Source organism: Cicer arietinum, chromosome 2 (assembly GCF_000331145.2).
Source record: "Cicer arietinum cultivar CDC Frontier isolate Library 1 chromosome 2, Cicar.CDCFrontier_v2.0, whole genome shotgun sequence".
Classification (NCBI taxonomy): domain Eukaryota; kingdom Viridiplantae; phylum Streptophyta; class Magnoliopsida; order Fabales; family Fabaceae; genus Cicer; species Cicer arietinum.
Window position 1 is genome coordinate 46,553,006 of NC_021161.2, and position 16,491 is coordinate 46,569,496.

General features: G+C 29.0%; 2 protein-coding genes and 1 long non-coding RNA gene across 4 annotated transcripts in view; 1 reads left to right on the top strand and 2 right to left on the bottom strand.

Annotated features, from left to right (window-relative positions):
• Positions 1 to 112: 112 nt before the first annotated feature.
• LOC101505291 (arogenate dehydrogenase 1, chloroplastic-like) lies at positions 113 to 2,893 on the bottom strand. 2 transcript variants are annotated; one of them, XM_004490939.4, is made up of 7 exons: positions 2,656 to 2,892; positions 2,397 to 2,568; positions 1,798 to 1,953; positions 944 to 1,026; positions 791 to 860; positions 600 to 674; positions 113 to 448 (listed from the first exon to the last, which is right to left on the bottom strand). In XM_004490939.4, the coding sequence occupies exons 1-7, from the start codon at positions 2,817 to 2,819 to the stop codon at positions 362 to 364; spliced, it is 807 nt and encodes a 268-aa protein (XP_004490996.1). In that variant the 5' UTR covers positions 2,820 to 2,892; the 3' UTR covers positions 113 to 361. The 2 variants fall into 2 exon arrangements, with proteins under 2 accessions (XP_004490996.1, XP_027187832.1); XM_027332031.2 differs by having other exon boundaries at positions 296 to 448; positions 565 to 674; positions 2,656 to 2,893.
• A 543-nt stretch (positions 2,894 to 3,436) lies between these two features.
• LOC101500398 (cation/H(+) antiporter 15-like) lies at positions 3,437 to 7,190 on the bottom strand. Its single transcript, XM_027332117.2, has 3 exons — positions 6,990 to 7,190; positions 4,950 to 5,954; positions 3,437 to 4,693 (listed from the first exon to the last, which is right to left on the bottom strand). The coding sequence occupies exons 1-3, from the start codon at positions 7,188 to 7,190 to the stop codon at positions 3,464 to 3,466; spliced, it is 2,436 nt and encodes an 811-aa protein (XP_027187918.2). The 3' UTR covers positions 3,437 to 3,463.
• An 8,020-nt stretch (positions 7,191 to 15,210) lies between these two features.
• Positions 15,211 to 16,491, top strand: part of LOC105851658 (uncharacterized) — a 2,178-nt gene continuing 897 nt past the window's right edge. The window contains exon 1 of the long non-coding RNA XR_012162083.1: positions 15,211 to 15,570. This is a non-coding gene — a long non-coding RNA (uncharacterized lncRNA). The remainder of the gene's footprint in view (positions 15,571 to 16,491) is intronic.

Below are 16,491 nucleotides of genomic sequence, written 5' to 3' on the forward strand. Positions count from 1 at the left end.
TTCAACATGCTTGGAGATATTTGCAGCAAATTCGAAATATGCTGACATTACTATTTGCTAGCATTTATGGAAAAGGAAATTATGTTGCCTAGGAAAAAGTTGTATTATTCAGTTACCAAAATAAGTTGTATTATTCCATCAAGTCAAGTTCTAAATTCTGGACAGAATGATGTTGGAGATAAATACTATGTGCAGGCCACACCATAGCTGACACATACACACCTACCTCTCTAACAATCCATTACGATCAGCAATTGCTGATTTTGAAAATATTGTAGATATTTTGCTCATTGGCTGAGAAAGGAAAATGATAAAACATATTTTATGAATGAACATTGTAAACAAGATTATACATCAATATTCAGTCTTCTTCTGGACCCAGCTCCTCACTCATCCTTTGAACCAGCATCTCCTTAACTTTGTGCAAGGCATGTTGGAGGTTTTCCAGCTGTATGTATATTTGACACAACTCATGAATCTATCTTCATTTACTTCTTTTAATGTTTCAATAAAATGAATGATTATTATTCCATTATACAAAGCTAAAAGTTGTGAATGCTATACTTTTGGAAACTGTAATCTGTCTGTCAGTTCCATACCTCTTGCGTAGCGAATCTGTTATGTATAAATAGTCCACTATACAGATCAAAACTATCTCTCATGGTGGTTTCCTTCTGCAATTAAGTTGTGATATGTCAATTAATCACATATTGACTATGCCATGCCTAGTAAAGAAAGCTTTACGAGGAAGAATGGGGAAAAAGTTTGAAAACAAAATGATTCAAAGTACCAGTTGAGTAAGTGTCTGAAAGCCCTTTGTATCAATAGTTGTTGACTCAATATTCATTTCTGCCAATGTCCTACCAAAAAAGAATCCCAAAATTGTAGCTACTAAGCATGAACATCAGTAAATGTTTGATTCGAATTTCAGAAGGCAGCTTACCTGCCTATTGTGTGTGTGATAAATTGACTCTTTGCAGCTATTTTATCATGTTCCTCGCATGACATTTGTAGCATCTTACAACCCTGTTAAAAAAGTAGGATGAAATAATTAATTGCCTTGAATAAATGTGAGTTACAGTAAATTCTGAGGTTTCCAATTGAAGCTTGAAGAATCTAACAGATTTATTTTTAAATTGTCATATGGGCGGAGCCTCATCCTAAGCTATATCAGTTATGATCTTACCCATGTGTCATTTTCCTATGAGTTGTGATTAAGTCTTCTACATAAAACGTTTTAAGAATATAGTAATATTGATGTGATATTAAGTTTGTTTGGATTGATTTATTTGAATTTATCTACTGATATAAGTACTTGTGAGTTTGTTTCGAGAGCTTAAGAAAATAGCTTATGACATGTTCATAAGTTGTTTTCAATTATTTTCATAAGGTTTTTAGGATAACTTAGGAAAATAGCTTATATGAAATCAGTTCTATTCTACTTTATTTTATCTTTTATCTTTATTTTATCTTTTATTATCTTCTATTCTACATTTACTCCCTCTCGAATAAAATATAAGCAATAGTAGTAGTTGAAAGGTTTATGTATCTAGTTAAAAATTTAGTACAAATATATTTTTGTTTATTTCATTATGGAGAAAGTATCATATAAGTGTTTATGCTATAAGCGCATAATTAAACTGTTTATCTGAAGAACACCTAGCCGGTTCATAATTTTTCATTTTGGGGGGAAACTAACTTGACACTTTACTATTTCATTTTTCATTGGCTGCACAATTAGTTGGAAAGACATTGTGGTTGACGATGAGTTGATATCAAATGAGTAAGGTAACTTACCTCCTCAGCAAAAATATGGAGGAAACTAGAGCAGGTAGCTTCATCACGTATTCTAACTTTATCATACATGAAAGTGAGATCTTTCCACCCATTTTTTCCACTATCTGGTCCAAACATTGGGTGAGTGCAGAGTATATCTGACTCCTCTGGCAGTACCTGTTAGGGAAATATAGGCAGAGAAATATTAAGGTCTGTTTAGATTGACGTAATTGAGCATATTTATTAGCGTAAGTACTCGTGAATCTATTTGTGAGAGCATATGAAAACAATCTATGAAATGTCCATAATAAAGATATAATTTATTTATAAGCACTTAAATAAGTTTTTTATCCAAACAGGGTTTAGTCCGTCCCTGAAACCCTGAAAAGGATTTACCATCCCTTATTTGCTAAAAGGTTTTCGCAAATATGCTTTCAGCAACAATCCAAACATTCAGAAATTATTCTCTTTGACAGATTATGCAGAATTGATATAAAGAGAAACTGGAACAAAAGACAGACTACTTTTTTTGTTGTTCTAACCAAGACAAACACACATTGATAAAGAAACAAAACTAGAAGAAATGGCCAAAAGGGTATCAAGTAAAAATACAAAAGTACCTGTAATAATAGGTCTCTTGGGTGCTCTTTGACTGAAAGAACATCAACAAATAGTGTTGTTTGTCGCTTAAGACAAGCTAGCGGCATAGACCTAAGAACCTCCGAAAAAGACAGAATAGATGTGCATATGAGTATGACATCGTTGTTGGCCTCAATGAACATTCTAACATCCCTGCAACGTAACGGTGAATAAATATAAAGGTGTTCAATTTTCATTTCCTTATATTATTAATCAATTAAATAAAGAAACATGATTTACCTGAAAAATTGGATGCCTAATTGGAGGCATGAGTTAGAGTAATCAGTTCGAGAAGTTGCTGTTAGATTGTGACCTTGTTTGATCATAGTCTTAGCAAGAAATTGGCCAAAGGAACCGAATCCAACAATGCCAATTTTCAGAGTTGAAGACTGTGAAGTTGACATGATTGGCTAATAGATGATGTAAAGAAAGGAATATCTTTCGGCGGCGATTTGTGGAAGTAGGCAAATGGAAACCTTTATTACTACAACTGCCAGTCCAAGGTCATTTTCCCATTTAGTTTCTTTTTTTGGAAAAATTAATTATTTTAGTTAAAAAAGTGATTAAATTAATTTTGTTAAATAGTTTTATTGATTAATTTTTTTGTTTAAATATTAGGGGAATAAACTTTAGTAATCTACTAGTTCGGTTTAGAGGTAAGTAATATCTGATAAACAACTATTTCAACTAGTTTTATTGATTAATTAAGTTAGTTGTAGTGCTAACTAACTCGTAAAGTATACAAATTGATATGTACCTATGAGGTATCAATTTAGTGATAAAAGATTGATTTTATAACCTCAAGAGACATAATTTAAAGCTCATATGAGAAAGTTGTAAAATGATCATTAATGTCATAGTTATTAAATATAATAATGGTGAACCTGAGTGTAAGAAAGGATTAATTAGCGTCGAAGAAACAATAAGCCACTAAGATTAGTATAGTGGTAATGGATTTGAGTAGTGTATGGTATGCATGAAGTTTTAGGTTTAAAAAAAAGTGTGGAAGAAATAACAAAGAAAGTTAAAAGAGAGTAAATATATTTATTTATTTTCTTTGTAATTTTTCATCTATTTGTAGTTGCATATCAAATGGAACATAATGTAGCTTACGATCTCTTTCAATTGGCATAGGACAAATTTTGCTTTTAGCAAATGTTCTTTGTATAAGTCTTTGTTGTTGCACCACCAACACTGATGCCTTTGTCTCAAAATCCTGTGAAGCAAGCATGTCTCCAATGAGTCCTAGTTCAGGACATTCACTCCATTCTTCATACCCTTTAAGCAAAGCAGATTCTGAATGTTCCCTTCCTACCATTACCAAATCAAAACAATCTATCCATTTTCTAATACTTACAGACATTTCTATCCCATCTTTCATAACTTCATCAATAGTCTTAAACCTACGATTTCCAAAATGTAAGTGTCTATATTCGTCTATAAGATCGCTCTCGCGTCTTCTTTCTATTGAATTTTCTGATCCGAATTGAAGGTACCGTACCACTGTTACCTTCACATTTTCATGTCTAGACATTCTTGAACTATAAGCTAGTGCTTCTATATCATCTAAGCCGCCAATGAAGAACACACCTACACGGCATGCTGCTGCTGATGATGATAATGTTGGTGTCGAAAACAATTGTGTGGTATTTCTACTACCTCTATCAACTAGGATTCCGACCGAACATGGTGCCATTTCAAGAACTTTTATGTTCATGTATTGAATGGATTTCTTTGTTATTTCAACACTACCATCTATCTCCCATTTCTTGTGAAAAGGAAGAATCAAAATGTTGGCTATTCTGTCAATTGCTATACGAAAAACATCATCGGACATTGTTTCATAATTTGAGATTGAAGTAAATAATTCCACGGACGCATACCCTTTGTTCTGTTGTACATATTGGTGAAATGCATTGTTGATATGAGTTGATTTTGATGCGGTGTACCGTAGGAGATTGTGCGGCTGGTGAGCGAAGAGAAGAGGTCTAGATCTTCCTATAAGCTCTACTAGGATAAGAGCTATCACTCTAACATTGCTCTCTGCACTAGCATCAGATGCTTCCAATAGGTTCATCATTGTTGGGATGTTTTCATGCTTGTGAATGCAAACCATGATGTGAAAATCCAAATCTTCTTTTGTATGTTGAATGGAACTTCTTGTTATGGGATGATTTTGTTTGGTAGGATCATACAGGACTTTTACAAGGGGTGTTATAATAGCATTTATCACTATAATAGAAAACACTGCCAAAGAGAATTCTTGCTCTGATAGTATCTGCCATAGAGAAAAACAAGAGGTTATGTTAATTTTTTAGTTAACCAATCAATGAAGAAATGTACATAGATTTTTCAAGATTGGAATTTGATAATCTCAATGACTAAACAATCATTTTCTTTATTCAGTTTAGTTTTCAAATATATCTCATGTAAGTTAGTTTGGTCTTCAAGTTTGTCTTTTGTTAATCAGATTAGTCCAAAAGTGACAGCATCACACATTTAAATAACCAAATGAAATACAATAATAATTGTACCTCATTTCCCTTCCATAGATTATAAACAACAAGTTCTGATATGCCCTTTGCATTTAGAATGAGTCCTATCACAAAGCATTCCTTCAAAGGTATATTATTGTAATATCCTGACAAGATAACAGCTCCTATCTTAACCACAACAGAGACAGTCACAACAGTGCACACAATCCACATTGTCTTGCAATCAATTTGGAAGAGATTCGTTTCTAATCCACTAATAGCAAGGTAAGTTGGATAAAAGAAATCATAACATAATGTCTCCATTTTAGTAATCAAATTTGTTCCTAAAGGTGGTCCTACTGGAATAGCCAATCCTAAAAGTAATGGTCCCATAATATAATGTTGTCCAATAATTTCACTAAAAAATCCAGTTATCAAAACAAAGACATAGATACAAATAATGAACCATTCTCTAACAAGCTTTTCACCACAGAATTTCTTAGAGATCTTTATTAGTATTGGTCTCATTACATATATAATGCCAACAAAGAGTGTAACTATAGATAATATGATCCATGTAAATGTCACTATGTTACCACCCTTATTTTGCATCAATGCAAAGATAATTGTTGTCAATATAAAGCCTGCAATATCACAAAACATTGCTGCTGACATGGCTAACCGGCCGATATCGGTGTTTAGGATCTTAAGCTCTGTGAGGAGGATAGCTATGACAACAAAAGCAGTGAAGGATTGTGATAAAGCTATTAATGGAAGGGAAATTGAAAGACTCTTGTTCATGGAAACATGATTAATCATGAACATGGACAAACCAGTTGGAATTGCCATTGTGAATGTGAATACAGAAAGACCTATAGTCATGGCCTTTTTTTCATGCTTCAACAATGAGGCAGGATCCATCTTCACACCTATTATGAAGAAGTAAAACATAACTCCAAATGCTGCAGATGTTTCAATTATCATTGATCCTTTGAGAGGAAATAATGCATTTGCTAACTTGACCTTTTTGTGTCCAAGAAATGTTGGCCCAATTAGTACTCCACCCTGTTCACATAATGAATTTCTTACATTTACACAAGATACACAAATTTAATTTATATATAAAGGAATTATGTACTGTTAAATGTTATATAATTATAATTGTTTGACTTTTATCGTAATTGCTTCTAAAGTCACACATATGATTGGTTGTCATGTGCTTACATCATAAACTTTTTACATTGACTAAACTCTAAGACACAATACTACCTTTATCTAGATATAAGACTCAGTTGACTAAATTGTAGGAATTAAAAAAATTTATTGTAGTATTAAATTTGTTGAAAATTTGCATTGTTTTACTAATTTACATTTGAAGTGAGAGAGTTAGTTTATCTTTTTACTATAATATTTATTATATATTGGAGAAAAATATGTAATATTATTAGGGAGAAGTTAGTAAGTAAATAATTAGTATGATTAATTTTATTTTAAAATATCTTTAAAAAAAGACAGTAAAAATCTCACGGATATCATATTTAGAGATAGTATCAAATATTGTTTGAATATACTTATCAAAGTTTCTTCACTTGTTTGTAATAACAAAAATGTCTTTTGCTTTACATTATATTTGAACTAGAATATTTATTACTATTTAACATTTAGAGTTTAATTGAAACGTATTATTGGTATAAAAAAATTTACATTTCACCACAAATATTTGAAGAGATATTTTAAGAACTAATACCAAAAGTGATAATGATTGATTATTATAAATGAATGAATGCATACGTAAAATCTTTTACACCGGCTATCTATGAAAATTAAATCATAATAAAGCTTATTACTCGGTGGTTATATATAATGCATCAAATTTGATAATAGTATTATATAATATATTCAAAAATATTATAATATATGATATGTTGGTTCAATGGTAAGAATATTAAGTTTAAATTTTCTTAAGAAAAGTTGTAAAATGATGTTAGTGTCACTTTAATCAATAAATTTTTTATCCTTTTTCAATCTTTTAAAAAAAATATTAATATTATATAATGAATAAAACAAAGTAGTAAAATATATAGGGTAGAGAAAGCTTACAAGAATTCGAGATACAATGGATGATTGACCAAGGGGTTTGAGAAAAAGATTGACACATTGAGAGACAATGGCAATCAAAGAATATTGCATTAAGAAAAGAGAATTTGGGTTATTAAGAGGGTTGGATGAGTGCCATATATCAAAACGTTCATTATTGGGAGGATGGCACACCAAAGTGTAGTTTCTTGATTCAGAACTCATATATATGAATGTAAGGGGAACAATTAATCAAAGCTAATATATTTTCATTTATTTTTTTCTCTTTCTTTTAGTAGTTTTTTTTTCCTAGCTAGAAGAAGAAAGATATGTAAGGTTAAAGAGAGAGTTGTAAAGCTATTGAAACTTAGAGAAGAAAAATGAGAGGGTGGCCTTGTATTTTGAAATTCAATTATTTTTTAATGGTTTGCATTCAAGTAAGGTGGTTATGGTTCACACTAGGTTGTAAAGTAGCAATCTATATTTGTACATGTCATACTAATATGCACATATATCTATTTATACTAAATCTCCTTTTGCATTTCCTTGAGAATAATATAATTATTAAAAAAAAAAATTTACCTTCTTAATCTACTTTAGAAAATTCAATAGAGTAGTTATACACCTATACTTTTAATTTTTATATTTTTTTAATATTTTTTTTTCTTTCTATGACATTATTAATATATTACATTTATCATATTATTATCTCTATTTCTATCTCTCAATGTATTCGAGTGTCTTTTGATAATTTTCCAATTCAATATGAGTTGTTTTTAAAACAATCACAAAGATTGTTCAAAACTTTTTAAATGATTATAAAATATAAGAGGCTTTTGAAATTATAGGCTATACGAGGAAATAATATTTATAAGGTCTGTTTGATTGATATAACTGAAATAAATTATCATAATATATGAATAGTGTCGGATGAACCAACATGATATAACAAGTTAATTCAAAATTCTATTATATTTTGTCTCTCTAGTTGTAATTTTTATCCTGATTATGAGCTGAGTTAAAAATTGACAGGATATGATAAAAAAACAATAATTTATTCAATTATCTTTATAAAATATAATTTAAAATATCAAATTAAAATATAATAAAATATAAATATAAAAACAATTTATAAAATATAATGTAAAATATAAAAATATAAATCTATTCAAATATAAATATAAAAATAATTAATAAAATTTGATCTTAAACTTAAAAACGAAATATTAATAAATAATTTAAAAAATGTTTATGATTTTATCACAAGGATAGTTTTGCCTTTTATATAATTTAATAAATTAGCATTCAAAATTATTAAAAAATACAAATAAAAATTAATTGAAATTTTAAACTGAATATAATTTGTTTACAAAGATATTTCTGTCATTTACATATAATATATATGAAATCTTTATTTATATTCTAAAAAATAAAATAGAATTATTTAGTTACTCGTGATATTTTTTAAAATTTAAATTATTTATTTAACAGTGTCAATGAATAGTTTTAAACATAATATTATTTCATTACGTATTTAATTTTTTAGTATTTTTTTTGTTAGTTTATAATATTTAAAATATGATAAATTAATTTTTTTAAAAACTAATATATAATTATTCACAATAGTAATTTTGTTACTTAAATATAATATACATTATATTAATGAGATGTATCAAATACATGATAAAATAAAAATTTATTATCTTAATAATTATTACCTGTGTATCAACATTGAATATGATAATATTTTTTATATCAATATCATATTATATTTTTATTCAGTTTTATAGGACCCATAATGATTTTGTGTGTCATTGATTTTTGTCTTCTCAAGCTATGGAAATTTGGAAATGCAATTCGTACAAGTTGTTACGATGAAGATGTACATTTATTTTTTTGTTGACTCATTTTCCAAATGAAGTGAAAAGGTGTCCAAGTTGTTATCTTCTAGATGTCTTTTTCATTGTTTTTTTTTCTTCTTCTTTGAATCAGATGATATTCATATATATGATGATTCTTAAAAAAAAGTAGATGGAATCTTTTTGTCTTCTATCATATTTACGTTTATGTTCCTCTAAATCAAATTCAAGTTTTTATTCTATGAAGAGTGCGCACCATATGCAAAGTTATCAATGGCGGAGCTTGACTAAATAGTTTGGGGTGGCCGACATAAAATTACAATATGTATAAAGCAAATAATATTATATAGCAAAAAAATAAGTTATAAAAAGCATAATTAACTTGAAATCGTCAATAATAGACTGAGAAGTGAGAACTGATACTTGCAGCTAAATTTAAAGAGTTGAATTCTAAAACATGCATCTATTATTTATGTTTCTTTATTCTAAATCAGCAAAACTAGCAATTTAGAAAACAAATTTAGTAAACAAAATCAGCAAACAGGCAACCATCATTCTAAATATGTCAAATATCTTGTTCAATAAACATAGCAACAACAATTCAAATTAACCAATTTAGCAACAACCATTTAGTCATCATTCTAATCGAGCGGCCAACAATTTAACAAATCATTCTAAAATCAGCAACTTAGTAGTTAAACAATTTAGCCATCATTATAAACAAGCAGCCAATAATTTAGCAAATCATTCTAAAATCAGCAATTTAGCCATCATTCTAATCAGACAACCAACAATTTAGCAAATCATTCTAAAATCAACAATTTAACAATTTAACAATTTATACATAGTTCTAAACAGACAGCCGACAATTTAGCAAATCATTCTAAAGAGACAACCAACACTTTAGCAATTTAACACTTTAGCAAATCAGCAAACACCTTGTATGCAACAACACTTTAGCAATTTAGCAAAAGCACAAACACCTTGTATGCAACAAAAATCAGCAAATCAGCACAAACATTGTTCAAACTCCTTTTCAAACACCTTGTTAAGAAAATCAGGAAAATCAACAAATCAACAAATTCCAAACCTTAGAAGTTTTGACGAAGAATGGCCGAGGCAAGGCGAGACGAGTCTGAGGCGAGCTGAAGCGAAACGAGTCCGAGGCAAGGCGGGGCGAGGCCGAGACGAGCTGAAGCGAGGCAAGGCATCAACAACACAAGATGGCAAGAGGGTGGAATCGTGAATCGAGATAGATGAAGACTGGATCTGAATCTGAAAGAGAGGAAGAGAGACTGGATCTGAATCTGAAAGAGAGGAAGAGAGACTAAACCTATAATTTTGGTTTTTTTTTGGGGTGGCAGCGACCACCCCCTGTCCCTACCAAGCTCCGCCACAGACTATTAGTTGCGGTGCCGCTTTCGCACTTCTGGACAACTTTGAAGATACTTTTAATTACCAATGTTTGAATTTGAATTACCACAATTATGATTATCTTATATAGTTGACTACATGACTAAGAGAGACTAGCTACCCCGATGACTCATCGTCAATAAAAGAGGCAACACTAACTTGTTGTTATTATTGTTAGGAATACTTGTTAATTTTTTTTTTTTTGAAATATATAAAGAAAATCATGTTCATTTCTTATAAAAAAAAATTGAGTGACTAGGAGTCTTATTTGGCATCACTGTTGGAGTTGTTAATGGTTTATGTGGCATGAATATTAGGTTGGAGTGTATTTTGAAACTATGTGAAAATATTTGACCTCTTTCATTATGTTTATGTACTTTAGTTCTTGATTTCTAAGAAATTGTTGATGATACGAATTCTTATGTGTATCTCTATTTGAAATTCATAAGGGTATGAAATAATTGAAAAATTGCTCTCTCTTTCTTACTTAAGGGAAATTTGTTGAGAAATTGATAATATTATTTAATTTTTTTTAGAGAGTAAAACTAGAAAGTATTTGTCCTCTTTCACTATGTTTATGTACTCTAGTTCTTGATTTCTAAGAAATTGCTCATGATACGAATTCTTATGTGTATCTCTATTTGAAATTCACGAGGATATGAAATAATTGAAAAATTGCTCTCTCTTTCTTACTTAAGGGAAACTTGTTGAGAAATTGATAATATTATTTAATTTTTTTTAGAGAATAAAACTTGAAAATTATTGTTTGAGAAATTAGTTGGAGTTAACCATCTATTTGGCATAATATCGCTTCACTCAACTTTAAGTAATAAGTTTATCATTACTAAATCTATAAGACTTATTTCCTTCGTTCGTGATTGAAATATTATATGCAATTGTTTAAATGATTCATTGTGTCATGTTAGTTTATAATGCTAAGCTAATTGATTTTTGACATGTTGTGCTTAAACGAGTAATGAAATTTAGAATATATGTTAATTAAATTTAGAATTAATTTTCTTTATATGATGTTTTAATCTTGTACATGTTAAACTAAATGATTGACATAGATATCAAATATTATATTTTTATATTTTTCTAAAAATAATAGTATTTTAGTGTACACATTTTAAAGTCTAGGATTTTAGGCGATTCTAGGTGCATATATGCATTTGTAACTAATTTGATGCGCCTTGTATGTTGACTAATGTTAAGTGTGCACATAATTATATTTAATTACTTTTAAATATATCTTATTTTAATTAATTATTTTATAAAAAATTATCTTGAGACATTAGTAATATTGATATTGACTTTCTTTATTTTTATGTGGTTGTTACTGTATGATGATTTTATACATATTAATTTTGATTTAGTAATTATTATAAATTGTTGATGTTATATTTATTTGTTTGATCATTTCGATATTCTATAAAGATGATGTATTTTATGTGATTACTTTGAAAAATATTATAGTAATAACTATAGTTATTATTTTGATCATTACAGTTTTGATTAAAATTATATTTATCTATGTTAAGGAAAAATAATATAATGTTAAAATGAGTGTTTTGGAGAAAACGTTTCTAGCGTAGATAAATAAAATAAATTATTTATTAATGACTTTTAGAAATACTAGAACATGAATTTTGGACCAGATAACTGTTTACACCCTTATTTTCTACTTATGCATATTAATTTGTGCTATTATTTGTTGGACTTTTATTTCCTACAGTTGCTGCGAAGGACAATTCTACCCTGCACCCTCATACCTAAACTTGCCACCCCTCAAGACAAATGAAAATACAATTTTACCCTTTTAACCATTTATCATAAGTTTCAAAATTGATAGTTTCGGAAGTTTCAAATTTTGAAATTTTCGAATTTTAAAATTTTTGAAATAAGGATTACATTTTTAAAATTTTGAAAGTTTCCATATTTGAAAATTTTCAAAATAAGGATTACATTTCGAAAATTTAGAATGTTTGTAAGTTTCCAAATCAAGAATGTTTCGAAAGTTTCCAAATTTGGAAAATTTCGAAAGTTTTGAATTGTTTGAAAGTTTCAGAAATTTTGGAATTCTATTTCGAAAGTTTCGAATTGTTCTAAAGTTTCGAAAATTTTAGAAATTGACATGTTGAAACTTTCGAACATTCTAGAAAGAGCGGTGAAAAAATTAAAAATTAAAACTGTTGAAGGGCAAAATTGTATTTTTCACGTTGGTTGGGGGTGACAGGTTTAGATGTGGAGGTGCAGAGTAGAATGCTCTGCTGCGAGTTGCTCATTACACTCCTATTTCTGCCTCAGACTTTACTATCCTGTGTTGGGTCTTACAGTTTTACATTTTTTCCTATACATCTACTATCTGCAACCCCTCCTTCTGCAATTAAAAGAATAAAAGAAAGCAAAGCGGAAGGAAATAGCTTTGGCAAAGGAAGCTAAGCAAAAGGAAAGGGAAGCAAAGAAGAAGGAAAAGGAAGAAAAGCAGAAAGCTAAGCAAAAGGAAAGGGAAGCAAAGAAGAAGGAAAAGGAAGAAAAGCAGAAGCAAAGAGCTTTGGCAAAGGAAGCAAAGCAGAAGGAAAAGGAAGAAAAGCAGAAGCAAATAGCTTTGGCAAAGAAAGCAAAGCAGGAGGAAAAAGCTTTGGCAAAGTATGAGAAGATGATGAAAGATATAGAAAGGTTAAATGCAATAGCAAGGAATTGGAGATGGGGCATGGGCTGTACAGTAAAGGGAAACAAAGTGATAGAAAAAAAATAAAGGGAAAGGGTATGGGTCAAGGAGAAGGCCATCACATTATTAGTTGTAAAAATAAAATATAAATAAAGCATACACTATAATCATTGCATGATTGGGTGAATGAATGATAATAATAATTGGTGTTGTAAAGCTTTAAAAAAATATATTGATGTTTTACATACCATGTATAACCGTTTATGTAAACTTATGTACGTGATCATTTTTATTTTTATTTTTATAACAGATTCGCTTCTTTAATCTCATTTAGTTTCTTTATATGATGTTTTATTCTTGTACGTGTTAGAGTAAATGAGTGATATAAATATCAAATATTATCTTTTTATATTTTATATATTTTTCTAAAAATAATAGTATTTTAGTGTACACATTTTAAAGTATAAGATTTTAGGCGATTTTACGTGCATACGTGTATTTGTAGTTAATTTGATACTTTCTTGTATGCTGACTAATGTTAAGTGTGCACACAATTATATTTAATTATTTTTAAATTTATCTTATTTTATTTAATTATTTTAAAAATAATTATCTTGAGATATTAGTAATATTGATATTGATTTTCTTTATTTCTATATAGTTGTTACGGTATGATGATTTTTTACATATTCATCTTGATTTAGTAATTAATATAAATCGTTGATGTTATATTTATTTATTTTATCATTTCGACTAATCTATAAAGATGTTGTATTTTTATATTATTATTTTGAAAAAATATTATAGTAATAATTATAGTTACTATTTTGAGTATGAGAGTTTTGACTAAAACTAAATTTATCTATATTAAGGAAAAATAATATTATGTTAAAATGAGTGTTTTGGAGAAAAATTTTCTAGCGTGGATAAGTAAAATAAAATATTTATTAAAGATTTTTAGAAATACTAGAAAATGAATTTTGGACCAAACGACTCTTAACACCCTTATTTTTTTACTTCTGCATATTAATTTGAGCTATTATTGGTTGGTTTTTTATTTCCTACACCCATTGCCTCAGACTTTACTATCCTGTGTTTGGACTTACAGTTTTATTCTTGTACCTCTACATTTTCTATCTATACCACTAATATTGCAATTAAAAAAATATAAATTGAAAGTCAGACTATTGGCCGCGAAACAATTTTTCTCTCAATTTCGTTCCCATCAATTCTTTGTTGTTTGAATCGATCACAATCTCTGTCCACACAAAATTGGCCACTAAATCCATTTTTGGTGTCAATTTTATCAATTGTGGCTTCGTTTCATAAAAAGAAATGCGTTTCTTTCGTTGGGCGAGCTATTTTTGGCCAATTCTGATCACCACGTTTGTCGTCTCAAAAAAATAGTATCATTTTTGAATTTCTCTCGTCGAAACTTTTAAGAAGAACTACTCATTTTCATTTTTCATTGAAGTTGAAGTGAGACCCTTATGGCACTCCGACGAGTCGGTGAGACTTTTTTTACAGTTTTTCTCATCGTTTTAAAGTTTCAGAAATTTTGGAATTTTTTATTTTCGAAAGTTTTGAATTGTTCTAAAGTCTCGAAAATTTTAGAAATTGACATGTCGAAACTTCCGAATATTCTAGAATGAGCAGTGAAAAAATGAAAAACTAAAAAGGTTGAAGGGAAAAATTGTATTTTTCACGTTGGTTGGGGGTGACAAGTTTAAATGTGGAGGTGCAGGGTAGAATGCTCTGCTGCAAGTTGCTCATTACACTCCTATTTTTGCCTCAGACTTTCCTACCTTATGTTGGGTCCTACAGTTTTACTTTTTCCTATACATCTGCTATCTGCAATCCCTCCTTCTGCAATTAAAAAAATAAAATTGAAAAGCAGATTAATGGCAAACAAATTGCAGCAAACCGTTTTTTCTCTCATATTCACTCCCAACAATTCTTTGTTATTTAAATCGATCTCAACCACTGTCCCACACGAAATCGTCCACCGAATCTATTTTTGGTTTCAATTTTATCGATCATGACTCATTTTCATCATAACTTATAACTTAAAAGATAACATTTTTGAAACTCTTAACTCAATTTTATCAATCACGGCTTCAATTTTAATTTGCCACATTTTACTTTTTTAAAGGAATTATAAAAATAACATTTACGTAAGTGGATTACAACTTAAAAGTTAAGGTGGCTAATGAGATAAATTTAATGACTAAATCAAAAATAAATAAATAAAACCTATAGACATAAAAGGAAATTGAGAAAAATTTAAAAGAGTAATTTTTTTTATTGTGTCAATAACTATTTTTTATTGACAACGTATGATAATTATGTTTACCAAAAGTCTAGAATTATGTTTATTATTAAAGAAATTATCAAGCAACCTCGTAGTTGTCAAAGTTTAAACACTTTACCTACCTCAATAACCCTTCAATGGCTCAATATTCTCGAAAGCCAATTAAATAATATATTATTTAATAAATCTACTTTTGATTTTCATACCTATTTATCTTTCCGAGTATATTCATATGTTTCACAACAATTAAATTCATAGAAATTGTAGTGATGAAAATCAATGTTTTTAATTTGTGTTTCCTTTGTGCATTGTTTCTTTTATCTGTTGTGGCAACAGAGACATTAAAAGAAGGTAAACAATATACAAAAGAGTTAAAGAAAAGAGTTTCCATATTTGAAAATTTTCAAAATAAGGATTACGTTTCGAAAATTTAGAATGTTTCGTAAGTTTCCAAATCAAGAATGTTTCGAAAGTTTCCAAATTTGGAAAATTTCGAAAGTTTTGAATTATTTGAAAGTTTCAAAAATTTTGGAATTCTATTTCGAAAGTTTCGAATTGTTCTAAAGTTTCGAAAATTTTAGAAATTGACATGTTGAAACTTTCGAACATTCTAGAAAGAGCGGTGAAAAAATTAAAAATTAAAACTGTTGAAGGGCAAAATTGTATTTTTCACGTTGGTTGGGGGTGACAGGTTTAGATGTGGAGGTGCAGAGTAGAATCCTCTGCTGCGAGTTGCTCATTACACTCCTATTTCTGCCTCAGACTTTACTATCCTGCGTTGGGTCTTACAGTTTTACATTTTTTCCTATACATCTACTATCTGCAACCCCTCCTTCTGCAATTAAAAGAATAAAAATTGAAAATCAGATTAATGGCAACCAAATTACAGCAAACCTTTTTTCTCTCAAATTCACTGCCAACAATTCTTTGTCATTTGAATCGATCTCAACCACTGTCCCACACAAAATCGGCCACCGAATCTATTTTTGGTTTCAATTTTATCGACCATGACTCATTTTCATTAGAACTTATAACTTAAAAGATAACATTTTTGAAACTTTTAACTCAATTTTATCAATCATGGCTTCAATTTAATTTGCCACATTATACTTTTTTAAAGGAATTTATAAAAAAATTACGTAAGTGGATTATAACTTAAAAGTTAATGTGAGTTAATGTGGCTAATGAGATAAATTTAATTACTAAATCAAAAATATATAAATAAAACCTATAGAGACATAAAAGGAAATTGAGAAAAATTTAAAAGAGTAA

Bases quoted from the DNA above. Each gene is read 5' to 3' on its own strand.
- LOC101505291 (XM_004490939.4), bottom strand. From the start codon at position 2,819: ATGTCAACTTCACAGTCTTCAACTCTGAAAATTGGCATTGTTGGATTC. The intron at 675-790 runs GTACTTTGAATC...ACTTAATTGCAG, and splicing joins TTCAGACACTTACTCAACTG to AAGGAAACCACCATGAGAGA. The intron at 449-599 runs GTATGGAACTGA...ATATACATACAG, and splicing joins ACAGATTCGCTACGCAAGAG to CTGGAAAACCTCCAACATGC.
- LOC101500398 (XM_027332117.2), bottom strand. From the start codon at position 7,190: ATGAGTTCTGAATCAAGAAACTACACTTTGGTGTGCCATCCTCCCAAT. The intron at 5,955-6,989 runs GTAAGCTTTCTC...TTATGTGAACAG, and splicing joins CCATTGTATCTCGAATTCTT to GGTGGAGTACTAATTGGGCC. The intron at 4,694-4,949 runs GTACAATTATTA...TCTCTATGGCAG, and splicing joins ATCTATGGAAGGGAAATGAG to ATACTATCAGAGCAAGAATT.